The sequence below is a fragment of the Botrytis byssoidea genome (assembly GCF_014898295.1).
Source record: "Botrytis byssoidea strain MUCL 94 chromosome Unknown BBYS_005, whole genome shotgun sequence".
NCBI classification, from domain to species: domain Eukaryota; kingdom Fungi; phylum Ascomycota; class Leotiomycetes; order Helotiales; family Sclerotiniaceae; genus Botrytis; species Botrytis byssoidea.
This window is the reverse complement of record NW_024065846.1, coordinates 18606-37322: the sequence shown is the minus strand read 5'-3', so window position 1 is coordinate 37322 and position 18717 is coordinate 18606. Positions and strand designations below refer to the sequence as shown.

Below are 18717 nucleotides of genomic sequence, written 5' to 3'. Positions count from 1 at the left end.
AGATTTGAGGCACATTTGGCCATTACTCGCAAGACAACTCGAAGTCTTAGGTAGACAACGAGAATGGCGATTTTCATAATTATTACAGATACCCAATAGCATACCACATTAGCGATTTTCCCGAGGTTTTTGCAGTCGTATTCGTGCAAGGTGTTTTTGAGGTCTAGTGTATGCGTGGAATACCAGGAAGTGCAAGTGCTACCGGGATTTATAACAATTAGGCAATTGATCGCTAATATGGGGGTGAACCCCGCCTCTGACCCCCACGCGTAGCTCGCATTATCGACGTTGAGTATTAGGGACTCGAGCTCAAAATATATAAATGATCACAGCTGTACTATCTGCATTTGCTTGAAATAAGATACTTCCCTTCCTTGCTTTTGGACTGATCTTTCAATCTCGTTATCTGAGCGCCATTTCTACAGTCATCAGCTTTATATAGGCATGCTGAGCGGATTGTCAGATTCATTCATTTATATTAGCAACTAATATAGAAACGTTGCCAATCCACTCTGCCTAGGTCAGATAATGGCATCTACACAAGTAGATCTCACCTCTCCCGAACCCTACATCACTCCCGCCGAGATCTACAGCGGTACCTCATTCAACACTGGCGGCAATCCCAGCCTAGATTCTTCATCATTCACCCCACCAATAACTCTGCGTATAGCAACCGGAGGAGCTGGTCAATCCGGGCTTATCCGTGCTCTTGCCAATAAGTTTGTCGAGTTCGAGATAGACAAAACAGGTTGTTCACGATTCAGCATTGCATGGTTATTATCAGATACGTCTGCAAGTTTCAACTATTTGGGAAGTAGAGCGGCGGATTGTAGCATCACTTATCATAAGACTGCAGAGGAGATAGCTTTAAAGCAGGGAATTGCGGAGAGGAGGGAGTATGCTTGGAGAGATCATTGGTTGCTTGTTGGTAGGTGTTTTGCTCATTGTGTGTGGCTATCATATTTGCTGTCTCGTCTTGATGAAAAAATCCAAGCTCCATTTGATATGGCCCATTCTGTTCTGATGATTTCTAGGACCGAAACAAAATCCTGCCGGTCTTCCACTTGATAGTACAGATGACTCTACAATATTTGATCTGTTCGGTCAGTTATTCATGGCTTGTGTAGAAAATCCAAATACTAGATTTTTATCCCGATACGATAAATCGGCCGCCAATATCAAGGAATCCTCTATCTGGACAGCTATCGGTCAAACTCCGTGGGCGCATCCATATTCAAGTTGGTATCATCGTTACATAGAGTTTCCATTTGCTGCTTTGAGAGCTGCGTGTGCCTTGGGTGAGTATACACTCACCGATAAGGGTACATGGTTAAGTATTGAAGAAGAAATTAGAGATAGGATGTGTGTTTTTGTATGCTATGGTTCCGTCTCCGAGATGTGTGTTGAGCTGATATATTGATCGTGTAGAAAGCGAGCACAGATGCCCCAGATGATCCATTATTGAATCCTGCACATATTTTAGTGGGCACGAGAGGGAAAAACATAGCCATGGCTCACAAATTTGCAGATTGGATAATAGCAGAGGATGGTGGACAGAAGGTTATTGAGGAATTTGAGGTGAATGGTGCTATCTTGTACACTGGTGCACCGAACTCTTCCAAGGTCACGAAAGCCAATACAGTGAATCGAAATTCTTCATAAGTTCCTTCGTTCAACCATCTGATCAATTTGCTTTGAAGTAGTCAAATAATTCGAAGGAATTATAGCCCAACTCCTGATCGTTATGGTACGCCAAAAAAATATATATGCAGTCACACTATGAGCTATTAGTTTTACAATTATGTTCGATGCAAATCTGAGATATACTTGATGGTTAGTCATGCTAAATTACTATCACTGAAGTCCAGTTCAGGATAAATAGCTACAAGTTGATGCCATATATTGAGTGCTTATGAATAAGTTGAAAAAGCGAATGTTAACATGCAACCCCTAGCCCTCCCTAACCACACTCGACTAAACCATGATCCTACAGATCGGCTGTTTACCGATCGCCATTGACCTCATTTCTCTTCTTCAATCAGCCAATCATGCACATCTCGTTCTTCAATCTCCTTCTTTTGCGCAGAGTCACTTTGGATAGTAATTATCTCCAGCAGTCGCATCTCTCATACCCATTCCTTCCCTCTTTGCGGAATTAAACACCTGAAAGTAACACCGAAAAGGTCTTCTCGGCTGAAAGATAGCCTCATCTTCTAGCACACTATATTCGCCCGATTGATCCCAAGTAACAGGTTCCTGAGACGAATACCAACGACATAATCTGCGTCTCGGCAGCCAAATCAACAGAGTCGCGTTTGCACTACGGCAATTGTCGCCATCTCTGTGATCAATATTTCTCAATGCTAATCTCAAAAAATCACCATAAGTACCTGCACGAAACGCGATATTGTCCTCCAGCCCAAACTGCTTACGTCGATCGACAAAACAAACATTCGGCGCAACAATGCCTGGTCTTACGTATATTAGTACCTCGGCGCCAGCTTTCTGAACAGCAGTTCTTTCTGGAAAACCCATCTCGCTAGGCAATTTACTTGCGGCTTTTGCTTTCCTGCGTTCGGTATACGAATAGCAATCTGTTCTCCAGGATCCGCATACAATGCTTGCATCTGATTCGATTCTGCCAGGAAGTTTTGGCGGGACTCCGAGGGATCGGCATGAAGTATTCCAGTTGAAAAATATGCTGTTTAGGAATTCTTCTCGATGAAGACAGGCCTCTCTATGTGCTAGGGTAATGAGATCGTTGACTCCTGAAGACAAGGCAGTGATGTCTGCGTTTGTCAATTCCGCTGCGTTGCGGAGGACAAATCTGCCGAAATTCGCATTTGGATCCGAATTCTGCTCTCTGTCCATGGCCCGAATTGCCATTCCAGTGTCTGCTGCAAGTCCATGGATAGTATTCGGAATCTCATCGTTGCGGGGTGACATACTATAATTCGAGAGTCGAGGTTCCCTTCCCTGGGCCCTCATCTTGCACACATAAAACTCAGAATTCACAGCTCTTTTACTTGTGTAGAACGCCATCAACGCCATTTCCTGACTACAGGTATTCTCAAAATCGAAATTCGGACGTGTAGCTCCGTATTTGCCTTGAGAAAACGCATATGCGACAGCACGATGATGAGCCAGATTATTCGGATCGATCACCATCCACACTACCTCGCCCTGATGATTCCGCTTGATTAGTGCGCGGACTTGAGCTTGGCTTGTCTTGTCAAATGGATCGATGATTTGTTTTACTCTCTCAGTCATCTCGCCCCAGGCTCCGGCGAGACAACATAGAGTCACAGCTGGGCTTGCTTTTGCTGAGGCTTTGGCAATTACTCCAAGATGATGAGGATTAGGAGGCGTCACTGTTATAGATTGGCACAACGCTGATGATTTTCGGTCAGGATGGTAATTTAGCTTGGTGATGAGGTTGAGAAAGGTAGATATGATCTTCATAAAGTGCCTTTTTATATCGTTTGAGTGATAATCGTATGTGAGCGAGCCGAGTTGTCAGCTCGTACAGCAGTGCTCCTATGGCACCCTCAATCATGTGGTTCTTAGAGAATAGGTTATCGTTCCTTAATAATGACAAGAAAGGCTTCTTTTAGGTAGGCGAATGGGTTGAATGTCAGATGGAACATGTGTAAGAGGAGCTTACCATTCAGTCCACTGCAGAGGCCTGAAGGCGCCCAAATTGTCACCGATAATATGCTGACAATAGACATGTGAATTATTTGGAGATCATAAACATATGAAAGCTACTACTTTTCATATTTGCAGTTCGACTTCTCATAGTGACTGCTCAAAATGAAGACAACATAGATACAATGCTACACTCTTTCAAACTTTAATGTGCACTTGCAACTGCATTGTGGGATCATTAAACCTTTGTCTTGAAAATCAATGTGTATAAGAAGATCGATTTATCAAGAAGCCGTGGACAGGCGAGAGAGAAATCATTTGTTCTAGCTGCTTCCTACTCATGCTAGCTGTCCACACCAGGTAGGTACAAGTTGAAATATATTAGTCTGCTATACTATACCAAGTTCACCACAGATCAAAGAGAAAACGACCTCACTCACAATAGCTCCTATTTTCTCGCGAGCACACTTCAGGTGCCCAATAGTCTAGGCTAGAAGAGTTTTGAATTATAGTAGTCCAATATTAAAAATAGATTTATTAGATTCGGAAAGCGAATGCCTTGAACTTTCAGACTGCAGGCCGAATTACTGAGGTTCCTGGCCATACCATATTCTACCCTACATTAAACTTGACCTCCCACCAACCTCCGTCCCTCCTTGTCCATTTGGCATATCTCCACTTCTTCCCACAACAAACTCCCTATATATTCCCTGTAACCTCCTTCGCTCGTCAGCACTGATACTTGGTCTTGTACCCTCCAAACTCTTCACTAGATGTTTCCAGAGAATAGTGACTTCTTGTTGACTCTTAACCTCCTTCTGCTCTCCTCTATCTTCACTCGAAACATCAATACCCTTTGCTCTCAGTTTCTCCTTCTTCTTTGCCTTTTTGATCTCTTCCAATTTGGCAGTAATGGCAGCTTTCTCAGCAAGTTGTTTGGAGCGATTGTTACCAGCTTTTGCGCGTGTCTCGGCTTCCGTCCGATCTTCATCTTCGCCATATCGGAACTGTACAAAACTTCGAGGCCCGCCAGATGCCCCATTTGTCTTAGCACCATTACGTTTTCCTCCAACTTCAACTTGTTCATGATCACCAAGTACATCGTGAATGGCTTCAAGTTGCGCATTGGATATTAAAGCCTGAAGATCTGCACCAGAGTAGCCTTCAGTCCTACGAGCAATCTCATACAGCCCTCCTTCAGGACTATCTCGGACTTCTTCAGATAGTTTCAGCTTTTTGCCTAGTGCCTTGAGAATATCAAAACGATCATCGACATTTGGAAGATCACATATAAGGGACTTGTCCAAGCGACCCGGACGGAGTAATGCCGGATCGATCAAATCTGGTCTCGAAGTAGCTGCGAGTACATAAACTCCGGATAAGCCTTCGGCACCATCCATTTGTGTCAACAATTGATTGACTACCCGATCAGTTACACCAGTAGAATCATGACCACGCTTAGGAGCTATAGAATCAAACTCGTCGAAGAATAGTACACAAGGTCTAGCAGCTTCAGCTCGCTCGAAGAGATCGCGAACAGACTTTTCAGAAGCACCGATATATTTGTTGAGAATTTCGGGTCCTTTGACACTGATGAAATTCAACCCACATTCTCCTGCGACTGCACTTGCAAGGAGAGTTTTACCACAACCTGGGAATCCGTACAAGAGTAAGCCCGATCGCAATCGCAGTGGACATTGTGCAAAAATTGGCGCATAAGTAGTAGGGTACTGCAATGTCTCAAGTAGAATTTTTCGGGTCTCCTGCAATCCTCCAATCGAGTCAAAAGTGGTAGTGGAAGTCTGAAGGGTAACGTTTCGAAGCGACGCCGGCGTAAATCCTTTCAAAGCACTGTCAAAATCTTCTCTTGTGAGTCGAATAGAACCACTATCGGCGTTCTGCAAGGAGCTTGAGACTGTCCGAATCATTGCTTCGCTCCTAGCTCGCGCTACGAGAAGGACGAGGTCTCCAGGCATGTATCCATCAGTTTGACCAGCTAGGTCTAAGAAATCGAGATCTTGATCAATAACATAACCATCGCCTTCCGATTTCTTGGCACCTTCCACACTCGAGCCACCCATCCAATCAGTATCATTGTATCTCTCGCTATTATCTGCTGTGCTTGGGCGGCTACCAGATGCCACTGGTTTTGTCGTAATTTCCGAGATGGCATTGTCCATAGCAACCTTTTCCATAACTCTTCTTCGCCCTTCTTTGTTTGGAGCTTTCAAAGCAACAATCTCTCGCACGCAATGACAACCAATAATATTTTTGTGAAGTGACTCTTTTGCTTGAGCGGTGGCAAGCAGAACAACGTTACTGCGATGTCCAATTAAGTATTCTCTAGCAATTGAAATTATCTTCTCGCTGATTAAATCACTTCGAAGGTTGTCATTGCCTACTTCAAGCTCCGTTTCTGCGGGACACAGTTTGTCAAGATCATCCAATATCACAATGGACTTTCCACCGATTCTTGCACCCCATGAGGCAGCCAAAAAAATCCGATCAAATGTTTCCCGAATGGTTGAGACACGTGCCTCATCGGTAACAAATTTTCGACATGAAAGATATGTGGTATGATACCTGCCATCTTGCCGTAAACGATGTGCTAAGTTTTGGACTACTGCTGTCTTGCCAGACCCCAAAGCACCAGTGAGTAATACGGAAGATAGGTGCGAAAGGTGTGAGTGTAGTTGTTCTATGAGGCTATCAATTCCCACAAGAACAGGAGCTTTTGCACCAATACCATCGATCGCATTTGCTGCAAGGGTTAAGGGTCTTGGAATAGCAGCTTGAACCTCAAGATTGAATTTCTTTTCCGAACCAAGAAACCAATTACAAGGCTGCTTTCCGGAATCTTGTGGTCCTTGCTCCAGACGAATCATTCCGCCTTCCCAGCTTGATGGAAAGTCAGAGCCTGATGGCTTGCCGAGTACTAAGCCATCAGTCAATGGTCCTTCAAAAATGCCACTATTAGAACCATTCTTGCTGTACATTTTCATGATTGATTTTGCAGCTTCTTCCCGCTCAGCTTTCGATTCTCCACCAAACTTGAGACCTTCACTCGCTTTTCCCGTGCTAGATGTATAGGGGAATATCTTGATATGTGGAGTACCAGATTTAGAAGTGGGTTGAAAAGTTGGCTTTGAAGCTTGGGATGGGGCAGGCGCAACCCTTATCACACCTCCAACCATATTCTTACAACCCATGGAGGCGCAAAGTGAACTTGATAAGGCCACATGGTATTGGTCTGGCGGTTCATCCCATGTCATCAATCTAGCTACTACCTTCGATGCAGGCTTCCCGGCAACACCGGTATTTTCATCTTCTTGTTGTTGTCGTTGTGGGTCGATTGGCTCTTGCAAAGTAGCAGGCTTGACAACGGTGACGGTGACCCAAGTGAGCCCTTTCAAGGAGTCACCGAGAATGAAGTCTCCATCAACCCAAATCTTCAATCCTCCATCATCTGCATCTTTCTCTTCTTCAAACCACTCCCCACAAAGTGCTCTGTCAATTCCTCTATAATACATAGCCGGCTTCGTCTCTTCACTTCGTCCACTTTTCCGACGTACTGTACTAGAAACACTTCGTCCGCCAACACTCTTCCTTGAAGATACACTCATATTTTCGCCCGTATTTCGTGATGGCTTCGACCTTGTTTTGGGGGCCACAATAACTTCTGCATCTGGTGCTAGCTTCGTGAACGCAATATTTGAAGGCGGAGCAGGAAGGAGAGACGTGACTATAATATTGGCAGTTGAGGTTGGTGAAAGGTGTAACGTAAGAGGATGCGGCAGTTGCGATGAACCACTTGGTGAAGTAAAGCTTGGATTTGGTAATGCGCGAATTTGATTGATGAAATTGAGCTCGAGGAAATTAGCATGCAATTCTATAATCTCCCAATCTTCTGGCGTCAAAGGTTCAATATTAATGGTATGGGCGACAGGAGGGTCGACGTGTATAGTGGCTGTAATTTTCTGTCCATCTGATATTCCTAAAGTTCGCGCAAAAGTTGCATCTATCTCTACAACCTGGACTTCTTGCTCTCTACCAGATCCCCTCGTGCCACTTATCCCATCCCTCCCAACAATTGGTGCAAGCTTGCGCTTGCTTTGCATACCCGTCCATCCCACGAAAATGGATCGTTGAGTCGGGGCGCCATTCGTTGGATTTGGGCTCTGCGGAGGTGGAAGTCGGTAGTTCAATTCTACAATCACATTTTGTGCAAGCTACGGAATGTGAGTGTGTGATTATGAGATAGATTCTTTGCTACTTACAGCATTGATATTAACTAGTAATGAAGATAATGATGAAGGCAAGTTGACCAAGCAATTCTTTAGATGAATTAATGATATCTCCGCAGGTGTAGCTTGACTACCACGTCCTTTCAAGTTTGAGGCCATAATTAAAGGTATTACATACAAATCAATATACCATAATGAGGGAGAAAAAGATAGAAAGGAGAGAGGTTCCCAAAAGATGAAATGCCTTGAGCATTTCAACTGACCGTCACAAGTTCACCTCGGTATATCATTTCTGGAGCGCATACCCACCCGTACCTGAGTGCTGCAAATGCGGTTCCGCTTATTCATGGCACACCAATACCAAAATTGTACCCAGGTAGAATCTTGCCATTCAACCCCTTCAGAAATGAACTCAAAATCAAGACAATAATATATTGTTTTGCGATTGAAACAACCGTCAATTTTTGATTTCGCATTTCAGAATTTACCAATCCAATTTGACTTATTTTAAATCATTCAATTGATTTTAAATGTCGATTTTAGTATATTTTGAACAATGTAACTATGATTAAACGGAGCTGCGTGCCACAAATAGCTTGATTAGACACGAAAATTCACGAACCGTTGACAGGGGGATTGATCTTTACTATCAGCGCGTGAATTTCAATTTAGAGAATTGATTGAAAGATTCCTCAATCCAACCTCATAAATCTTTGCGCCGTCAGCCCCTCCAATAATAATTTCTCTATTACCGTCTTCCATTACTTGCGCAAAGTCTTGAATCTTTGGTTAAATTCTCAGAGTATCAAGGAGCTCTCTGGAAAATGGCGCTGCTTCAATACAAAGCTCCCGTCAACTATGAAGCTCATCAAGGTATGGAGTTTTCAATGACTGAGACTTTCTATATACTGATCCAATGACTAGAGGCTTTCGAAGACTTCCTTTCCACTTTCAAAACTTCTCCGACTGCGAACATTACCCATGCTTTGGGCGGCATGAACATTGATGAGGATGATTTCAGCGATGACAACGATATGATGGATGATGATGATGACCAGACCTCAAGGAGGCAGACCAGAGCTCAAGCAAAGGTTCCCAAGCTGAAGTATTTGGAGTTATTACAAAAAGTTGCGGACAGATACGAGGATGAAATCACAATTGAACTGGACGATTTAGCCAAAGTAGAGCGACCGCCCCTCCATCTGTTTGATATACTAACAGTTGTAGTATGACGACTTACTGGATGAAGCTGGAACTCCTCTCAATCTAGTCAACTCGATTGAAACCAACGCAAAGCATTATCTGGACATTTTATCCAAGGCGGTCGATGCAGTGATGCCACAACCTACAAGAGAAATCAAGTGAGCTGAGCTGTAAACTTGCTGTGGTTTGTTTACTAATTCGGTCACAGCTATAAGGATGATGTACTTGATGTTCTCATGTCGCAAAGAACAGCTCGAAATAACGCCTTACGCCGTGCTGCCGCCGAACAGAGCGATATAACGGTTGAACCCGAACTCTTCCCTGCCGAACTTACAAGAAGATATACTTTGAACTTCAAACCATTAAGCGCTTCCGGAGATAACTCCAAAAAAGCTTTGGCAGTGCGACAGGTTCGTGGTGAACATCTTGGTCATCTTATTACCGTTAGGGGTATTACTACAAGAGTCTCAGATGTTAAGCCGACTGTGGAAGTAAACGCATATACTTGTGATAGATGTGGTTGCGAAATTTTCCAGCCCGTTGGATCCAAGACATTCGGGCCATTAGTTGAATGTCCTTCTCCCGATTGTACTACGAATCAAACCAAAGGACAACTCCATCATTCCACTCGAGCCTCAAAATTTCAGCCATTCCAAGAAATCAAAATCCAGGAAATGGCCGAACAAGTCCCGGTTGGTCACATTCCTCGAATGTTGACTGTTCTATGCCACGGGGCTCTAGTTCGACGTATCAATCCTGGAGATGTTGTCGATATTGCAGGAATTTTCTTACCTACGCCATATACGGGCTTCAAAGCCATTAGAGCTGGTCTCCTCACTGATACATATCTTGAGGCACAGCACGTCACTCAACACAAGAAGGCTTACGAAGATTTAACTATTGATAGCCGAGTTTTCAAGCGAATTGAGCAATACAGAGCATCTGGCCATGTTTACGAATATCTTGCAAAATCTATCGCGCCTGAAATTTACGGTCATTTAGATGTGAAGAAAGCATTACTTTTATTGCTGGTCGGTGGTGTTACTAAAAGTATGGGGGATGGAATGAGAATCAGAGGTGATATCAATATCTGTCTGATGGGTGACCCGGGAGTGGCAAAATCTCAATTACTCAAATATATCACCAAAGTGGCACCCAGAGGAGTTTACACTACCGGTCGTGGAAGTAGTGGTGTTGGTCTTACTGCAGCGGTTATGAAGGATCCAGTAACTGATGAAATGATTCTCGAAGGTGGTGCGCTGGTACTTGCTGATAATGGTATCTGCTGTATCGATGAATTTGACAAGATGGATGATACCGATCGGACTGCAATTCACGAAGTTATGGAACAACAGACAATTTCCATTTCCAAGGCCGGAATTTCTACGACTTTGAACGCTAGAACTTCCATTTTGGCAGCTGCCAATCCTCTTTATGGCCGTTACAATCCCAGGATATCTCCAGTGGAGAACATCAACCTTCCAGCAGCTTTACTCTCCCGTTTCGATGTACTATTCCTTATTCTTGACACTCCTACTAGAGATAACGATGCTCTCCTCGCTCGCCACGTCACCTATGTTCACATGAATAATAAACATCCTGATACTGAAGGTGTTGTTTTCACACCACAAGAAGTTCGTCAATATGTTGCTCAAGCTAGATCCTATCGTCCAACGGTTCCAACGAGCGTCTCTGAGTATATGGTAAAAGCCTATGTCAGAATGCGTGATCAACAATCTCGTGATGAGAAAAATAAGAAACAATTTGCTCATACCTCTCCTCGTACCCTTCTTGGTGTTCTTCGTCTATCACAAGCTCTTGCTCGATTACGTTTCAGCGAAGAGGTGGTTCAAGATGATGTTGATGAAGCTCTTAGACTTGTTGAAGCATCGAAGGAGAGTTTGTATGCTGATCAAGATGGATATAGAAAGGATTCTAGTCCAAGCAGCAGAATTTACAATATGGTTAGAGCTTTGGCCGAAGCTGGTCAATGCAGACCTGAAGAGGCGGACGATGAAGATGATGAGACTTTGGGTATGGAATTGAGTATGAAGAAGGTCAAGGAGAGAGTCATTGCCAAGGGATTTACCGAGGATCAATGGCGAGCTGCTGTTATGGAATACACCGATCTTGATGTAAGCTCTCACATTTTCTACCCTTTCCATAGGATTTTTGCTAACAATATCATTAGATCTGGCAAACGGCTGGTAATGGAACGAGATTGCTCTTTGTCATGTCAGAGGCAGCGCATATGGCAAGGGATGAAGAGTATGAAATGGAATAAATATATCCGAATATATGAGATAAAGATTATATATGTGCATGTAATCCAGGCGTTTGTGGATTAAGGATATCCATGTGGCGTTTTGTTGTATCAGCTGTGGTGAGATACCGATAGAAAAGCATTAGTTGAATACCTATTGTCAATCCAGTTCATAGTACCTTCTTCCTAAGCCGTGTTGATACTGGTGATACTAGGGATACCTATCCTCAATCATTGGCATTTTTAAACCTTACCAAAACTCCTCTCATCGTCTTTAATCTACCTACCTAGCTGGAGGCAGTAAGAAGTACTCGGCGACAAGCCCTTACGGACGATATCTGGGGAACGATAATCTCGAATGAGGACTTGGACATGATGAATCCTATATTTTTCACCTACATAAAAGAGATAAAATGTAAACAAGTTCGAATCATACTCGTACTCTCCCTTCACTCTGCCTATAACACTTCCCCACTCATTTTCTCCAATTTCTCTCCTTTCTCTTGCATTTCACAGATCACTATCTGCAGATTTCTAGGTAGCTAGGTAGGTATTTCTAATCTCTATGATAATTATCATTCCTAGTACTTTTACTCGCTTTGTATACTACCTATCTAGGTACCAGGTGGGGGGGGGGGGGTACATAGCAGATACTCATTTCCTTGCATCAAACGCATGCTCGGATAGATGATGATGACTTCAAGCTAGGAAAGGCTTTTCACGAATCTGCACTGGAGAAGTTCATTATATCGACTAGGAACTCAAATGATACATGGCTTTTCTAGTTGACCATCAACGATGTGGAAATTTGTTGGAATGCCTACCTATGTAGGTACGTACTCAGATTGTCGTGAGAGTGCTGAAATGAAAGACTTCAAGATGAATGTTTTAAACTTATTGAATGAATGTCTATAGTCTTTTCGATGATCGATTGAAAGGTTTCGTTTCCAGAAGGATGTTCAAATGTTGTTGAATAGGCACTGAAAGATTGTTGAGCGTCTGGAGGATCAGATTATGGATTAACTTTTTGAATTAGAGCTTCGGGAGAAGAATTGAGGCGATGTATTCCACGCATTGCATTGGTGACACAGTAGCTACTCAGCCGATAGCACGGACAGTAGCTGAATGATGATCATTTCATTAAGTTGTTCAGTAGAATAAAACACTCCAAGAGCGAAGCTTGTGTATTATGTTGAGTTCGTTCAAACTATCAAATCATACTCGAAGGTCTCCAGCTATGTGAATGTCGGAAGCTGTACTCTAGAGCGGTATGAGCAATTGTAACCTGTAATTTGCACGTTGAGAATATGAAATTGACTAGCATATTGAGGTAAAGTGAGTTAAAGGACGACGCATCTCTTAATAGTATGCGATATCCTCGAAGATACTCTTGATCACGGCAAACGAGTATTTCCAAAGCGGAATATTGGAAGATATAATTACAATATTCGATAAGAAAATGTACCATGAAGTTTTTGATCCAATGGAGGACTCGTATCATAGCGCTCTCAATTCTTGATCTGAAAACGCTCCGAGAAGGTGAGGATGAAGAGAAAAGAAGGAGAAGAAGAATAATAATAAGATCGAATTCCAGGAGTGAAATGACTGCGAAGTTCAGTAGTACATCTAGGAGATATCAGAAGCGAGCCGAATGGCACCCCACTCCACTTCCAAAAAATTGCAACAAAGAATTTAAATAATTTAAATTACAATTAATAAAGCTGTTCACTTGACGACTACAGCCCGGTCTAAATAGCGCTTTACCATTTCAGGCCATGTTTGTCCTATTTGCACCAACTGGCCTCTTCCGATTTTACACGCTCCACCTTCAATTTCCTATATAAGCACCTCCAATTCCCCTCTCCCTCTTCTTCTTTTTCTTTTCTCTTCATACTTACCTTCTCGGAGCGTTTTCAGATCAAGAATTGAGAGCGCTATGATACGAGTCCTCCATTGCACATCGGGGCGACGAGAATCGTTGGGTATCCTTCGGGGTCCCCATCGGGGGAATTTTTGATTGCTTCCTTCGGGATAACTTATTTTTCATTATGATTGCGGTTTTGCACTGTAACATGAAGAAGAATTGCTTGACTTGGATGATTCGGATGATTGTTCTTTTCATCTGCTGTCGCGGAGAGGATGTCAAGAATATATAAGATGAACATCGAGCGACCTCCACGAAACTGAATTCTCTGGAAGTTCTTATTAAGTATTGATGATGTATACCTAGATAGCTAGCTATTGAAGCAACATGCTGCACTCGGAACACTGATTGGTTGATGATAAAATCCACAGAACATGTTAGATGCCTGGGATGATTGTGTTGTGGTGGCTCAATCAAGGATATGGATGTCGACAACAACGTGATATGCCACATCAACGCGACAACTATATAGACATGAAGTAAACAAACCATATTACATCCTCATAACATTCAAGATATTCAAAAATATAAAGTAATTACAAACTTCACTACATTCCTCTTTTCCCCATCCAATAACGAAACCTTACCGCAGATCTCCAATTTAACCTCTCCCTATTGTTCCACGCCGAGGTAAACCTTCACATGTTGATCAAGGAGATTACTCAACTTCAAAGCATCTATCCTCCATAATCAACAAAACAACATCGCTCATGCGACACCCATAACCACTTCAAAACTATGGAATCAGCACCTAACGGTGCTCCAGAAGCTCCCAAACCCCCTCGCGATCGAATCTCCGCTAAATCTACTGCTGATCCTATTCTCCGCAATGCGATTCGTTATACCATTTCCGCGAAAGAATATGAAACACTACATAAGTACATAATCTCACGATCGAAAGTCTTGAAGAGAAATGCACCTACAGTTACAAAGGTAGAGAAATTGGTAGAGAGACCAGGCCGCGATGATTATAATGCTGCGGCTGTGAGGGGTAGCTTGAGGTTATTCCTTGCTACCAATGCGGGATTGAAGATATATAGTTTGATCACGGAGAAATTCATGGGCGCTGGTAAAGCTGGGTATGTTTTTTGTTATTCGTCTTCTTGCAGATGGATGTGGAAATAAAGTTAAACGAAAGCTAATTGATGTTATAGGGGGAAGAAGACCTCATTATGGAAGTCACCAAACTTCCGCCTCTCTCTTTCCCTTTCTGCGATACTTCTTCTTCATCGGATTCTTTTCCGATTCTTCACCCGACTTCGCGCACATCTCCTTACATCCGAAGCCGAACCTTTCAGACAGCGAAACCCGAAAACAAGTAAGACGCTTACATCGAGTTTGGCACCAGCAGTTGGAGCAAGTTTGGCTGGGTTTATGTTGGGGGTCTATCCGAGCGACCAGCTGAGAGTTACAATTGCGATTTATGCATTGAGTAGAGCTGCAGAAATATCGTATAATTTGGCAGAAGAAGAGGGCTGGATTTGGGGGAAAGAGGGAAGTAGATGGGAGAGACCTTGGTGGTGGGGAAGTTGGTTACTTTTCCCATTGACTTGTGGTCAATTGCTTCATGCTTTTGTTTTTGATAGAGATTGCTTTCCAAAGGTATGGTTCCCAATTGTTTTGATATGCGTGGGTGCTAATAATGTACAGCAATATGGAGATTTCATTCTGAAAAACTCTCCTCAGTATATCCAAACTCGACTGGAAGATTATCCAGCCAATTTACCATGGCCAAATACTTACGAAATCGTCGATAACCTCGCCGAAATGGCCCGTCTCAATTACCCGTATGTTATCGTCACTCTCACAATTTTATATCAAGTAAACTAACACCCACACCAGACCCTTCGTGTCCCCAATTCTCTTCCCCAATAACCCTACTTTACCACAGTCTCTCAGCAGCATTTCTCCCATTACCTCTCCCGCCCACCCATTGATAACATCCCTCACTTGCGCTACTCTCCACCCCTCGGACCCTTCTTGTCTCCGCACTTACCTCACCTACTGGATCCAAGTCTTCCCCCGCCTCGCTCGAGTCTTTACTCTGATCCTCTCTCTCTTCTCTCTCCCCGCCTATCGCAAATTCTACAATTCCCCCATCTCTTCTCTAAATACCCTCGCTATCCGTATCCTCAAATCTACCCTCTATATTTCTGGCGCCATCGGCACTAGCTGGGCTAGTATCTGCGCTTTCCAATCGATTCTGCCCAGACATGTCCTACCTACTCAGAGATTCTTCCTAGGAGGTGCATTGGGCGGTCTTTGGGGATTTGTAGTTAGAAAAGATGCAAGAGGAGAATTCTTATACAGTGCGCGTGCATCGATGGATTCGTTATGGAAGGTTGGCAAGAAGAGAGGATGGTGGAAGGGAATCAAGGGTGGTGATGTGTGGATTTTTGTCATTAGTTTAATGGCTATCGAAATGGCTTACGAGAGAGATGGAAGATCGTTAAGGAGTGGTATGTTGAGGAAGATGCTCAGTGGGATGAGGGGTGAGGGTTGGAGAGATTATGTCGCCGAGGAGGAAAAGAGACTAAAAGAGGAGAAGAAGTTGTAGAAGTTGTTTGGGCGAAAATTGGGAGTATTACGAGCATGCATTGGGTTTGAAGTACTGGCTAGATGATAAATCAAGGATTGAGAAGATCGAGATTTAGAAAAAGGGATTGATGAGGGGTCGGTTATCAGGGTCGGGTAGAGAATATGGAACTCTGCAATGGAAACGAGGTTGCTATTGTGGGGGACTTGCTCATCAGCGCCGTAGGGAAATCTGGGGAAGAGCTGTACTTTACAACTTCGTTTTTAGGGGGGCGATTCGGGAGTTTACGAGTGCTATTCACTTCACATTGTTCATGTTTCGAGGCGGAGATGAAGATGTTTATATATCCAGGCCGAGGCCATTTGCTCAACGAGCTGTTTTCTTTTGATGGTTAATTTTACTTTATTTATTTTGACATTCTCAGTATTTGAGATACTGTGCATTTGCGAAAGAACTTGAGTAATAGGTTTGATAAGACGTGATTAATATTAAACATTATTGATAACTGACTTTATCTTAATCTAACATTCTAGTTCTATATCTGAGAGGTTATATCCAGCTAGCCGACCATTCAAGTCCTTCTAGGGATCTCAATCTCGATCCAAACACCCCTCTCCTAAATCCAATCCACAAGCCCAGCAACATCGAGTACAGCAACTTCCTCGCCCCTTCACTCCTTGCTGAATACCAATGCGAACTCTTAAACCCAATCATTATTTCATTCCTCTCTCTACTTCTCCCTCTGACTCCTCCTTACACACTCCATCAATCCCCTCCTCCTCCTCCCCCTCCTCACGCCCCTCCTCCATCGCCACCTCGGATTCCCCATCCCCCCTCACCGTCATCAAAGACTCCACACGCTGCTCTCTATCGCTCGTATAGTTCGAACGACGCCTGGATAATATCCCCTCCCCAACACCACCCTCCCACCTCACCGTCTTCAAAGACTCCACACCCTGCTCTCTATCCCCACTATAACCCGAACGAAGCCTGGCCAGTAACCCCTCGTCAACCAATCGCTTCATATCCAATTCCGTACCTGCAGTCTCCTTATCCTTTTTCGGAAGTGTTTTTGCAATCTGAGCTAAGCGACCCCGAGCTGTCTGTTGCTTTTGTTTTTCCTCGCTACTTTGATTCTTCTCGCGCTTGATGTTCTGTTCCTCGCCATGTTCTGCGAAGGCGAGTGCAGCTGTAACTAGAGTATACATAGCTGTGTTTCCGGTTTGTTTTGACACTTTTGGGATCTGTTGTATTTAATTTCGGATTAGTTAGTTGGTCTATGAACCTTGGGCAAAGTTTGACTGTTTTCAATCACGCATGAGCAAACAAGTAACAAGTAGGTATGGTATGTACATTTATAAATCCACAAGGCAGAGGATCAATCGATTTGCAAGCAGGCGAGAGCATTTACGGCAAAAAGTCCACAGGGAGAGGATCAATCCGATAAACTATGCTAGGGTGCTCCAACCATTTCAAAATGTTCGTCTCCACCTCCGTTCCTACGATCGCCTTCTTTAGCTTTCATGGGCCCATCTACTACTTCATCTCCCTCGACCGTAACCTCCTTATCGCGAAATTGCCGCATGAGTTGTAGAAACTGACTATTCTGAAACTTCTCGCTTTGGTTATTACTAACACTAGATAAGAGTTCACCAGCTGTACGTGATAGCGCATCTGGTGCATGTATATTTTGTTCCGATGTAGCGGTCGCGGGATCTTCAATTGTATCTGCGCCGAGTAAGGCTTGGCCGAGTAGTTGTCTCTCCGCTTTGTCGAGTTCTGATTCGGCCTCCTTTGTAACTTGCAGTTGATCTAAAGCGTGAGTCTCTTCATGTTGGACACTAGCAGCTTGTGACTCTAGCTCCTGTTGTTGCGCCCTTTGGCTTTCCGCATTAGCTGCTTGTTCGAAAGCTCTGGCGAATGCCGCTTCATCAAAAACTTCATTGTTTTCTACCAATGACTGGCTCGTAGATGCAAGCTGATTTTGTTGCATAAGAACTCTAGGCATTGGATTAAATCCGACATTCATCATAGAAGGACGATTCATTGCCATAATAGGTTGATTCCCTTGCGCAATCATTCCCGGGGCTCCATGACTTTGCGCAAACTCCTGATGCCATCCTGCTCCCATTTGTGGTTGAATCGTTTGATGTACCCCTTGTTGTTGAAACTGCGCTTGAGGACCAGATATACTCATATTTTGGAAGTCGTTAGCCCATCCTTGACCTGAAAATTGTTGTGGTACGACGTTTTGAAAAGATTGAGGAGGTGGATTTTGGAAATGATGAGGAGAGAAGCTTTGCGCCGATGGAGAGGGACCAAGTGATTGGTGACCGGCTTGGAAAGCTGCAAACTCGGCATCTAGCTGACCGGCATTTGGACCTGGCGAAGCTCGAAAACCCTGCTGTATTGTTAGCAAAATTATGGCTGATAATAGAATGCGATTGGGAGTGGGTAAAGAATAATGTATGATACATACCTGCGCCGACGGCCCTCTACCAATTAATCGATCTTGTTGTAGAGTGCGATCAACATTCGAATGCTTTTGGAAATTCTGCAAAGCATTAGACGGACCACAAAGATTGTCGGCCATGTTTTTATTTCTTATTGCGAAAATTAATCTGAATTGATTGTGGTTGAGAGATTCCCAAGATTGCGATTATGTGATGATCCGGGAATGTGAGCTTGATTAACGAACCGAGGCTTATGAAATGGAATCAGTGAAGTTATAGAAGATGTAAGAAGAATAGAGATGTTTATTAGAAGATTACAAAAACGGTATAATTGTACTGAATGAATTTATACGAATCTATCTTCTCAATTAACTAGCCTTAAAAACCAATGAAACAAGTAAGGAAAAGGAAGAAAGGTAAGAGAAGAGAGGAGAAGATTGAAAGAT

General features: G+C 43.5%; 7 protein-coding genes across 7 annotated transcripts; 3 read left to right on the top strand and 4 right to left on the bottom strand.

Moving 5' to 3' along the window:
• Positions 1-528: 528 nt before the first annotated feature.
• Positions 529-1662, top strand: EAE97_002822 (uncharacterized protein; the record flags this gene model as incomplete). The annotated part of the gene is made up of 3 exons (XM_038873334.1): positions 529-928; positions 1035-1372; positions 1429-1662. 3 exons carry the CDS (start codon positions 529-531, stop codon positions 1660-1662), a joined length of 972 nt encoding a protein of 323 aa, XP_038735197.1.
• A 426-nt stretch (positions 1663-2088) lies between these two features.
• On the bottom strand, positions 2089-3462 carry EAE97_002821 (uncharacterized protein; the record flags this gene model as incomplete). The annotated part of the gene is made up of 1 exon (XM_038873333.1): positions 2089-3462. The coding sequence occupies one exon, from the start codon at positions 3460-3462 to the stop codon at positions 2089-2091; it is 1374 nt and encodes a 457-aa protein (XP_038735196.1).
• Positions 3463-4265: 803 nt separating this feature from the next.
• Positions 4266-8051, bottom strand: EAE97_002820 (uncharacterized protein; the record flags this gene model as incomplete). The annotated part of the gene is made up of 2 exons (XM_038873332.1): positions 4266-7877; positions 7926-8051. 2 exons carry the CDS (start codon positions 8049-8051, stop codon positions 4266-4268), a joined length of 3738 nt encoding a protein of 1245 aa, XP_038735195.1.
• Positions 8052-8716: 665 nt separating this feature from the next.
• EAE97_002819 (DNA replication licensing factor MCM7) lies at positions 8717-11379 on the top strand (the record flags this gene model as incomplete). The annotated part of the gene is made up of 5 exons (XM_038873331.1): positions 8717-8765; positions 8817-9073; positions 9120-9253; positions 9304-11230; positions 11287-11379. The coding sequence occupies 5 exons, from the start codon at positions 8717-8719 to the stop codon at positions 11377-11379; spliced, it is 2460 nt and encodes an 819-aa protein (XP_038735194.1).
• Positions 11380-14020: 2641 nt separating this feature from the next.
• EAE97_002818 (uncharacterized protein) lies at positions 14021-15839 on the top strand (the record flags this gene model as incomplete). The annotated part of the gene is made up of 4 exons (XM_038873330.1): positions 14021-14361; positions 14437-14884; positions 14933-15069; positions 15125-15839. The coding sequence occupies 4 exons, from the start codon at positions 14021-14023 to the stop codon at positions 15837-15839; spliced, it is 1641 nt and encodes a 546-aa protein (XP_038735193.1).
• Positions 15840-16531: 692 nt separating this feature from the next.
• On the bottom strand, positions 16532-17026 carry EAE97_002817 (uncharacterized protein; the record flags this gene model as incomplete). Its single annotated transcript, XM_038873329.1, has 1 exon — positions 16532-17026. The coding sequence occupies one exon, from the start codon at positions 17024-17026 to the stop codon at positions 16532-16534; it is 495 nt and encodes a 164-aa protein (XP_038735192.1).
• A 245-nt stretch (positions 17027-17271) lies between these two features.
• Positions 17272-18411, bottom strand: EAE97_002816 (uncharacterized protein; the record flags this gene model as incomplete). The annotated part of the gene is made up of 2 exons (XM_038873328.1): positions 17272-18219; positions 18298-18411. The coding sequence occupies 2 exons, from the start codon at positions 18409-18411 to the stop codon at positions 17272-17274; spliced, it is 1062 nt and encodes a 353-aa protein (XP_038735191.1).
• Between the last annotated feature and the right edge of the window lie 306 nt (positions 18412-18717).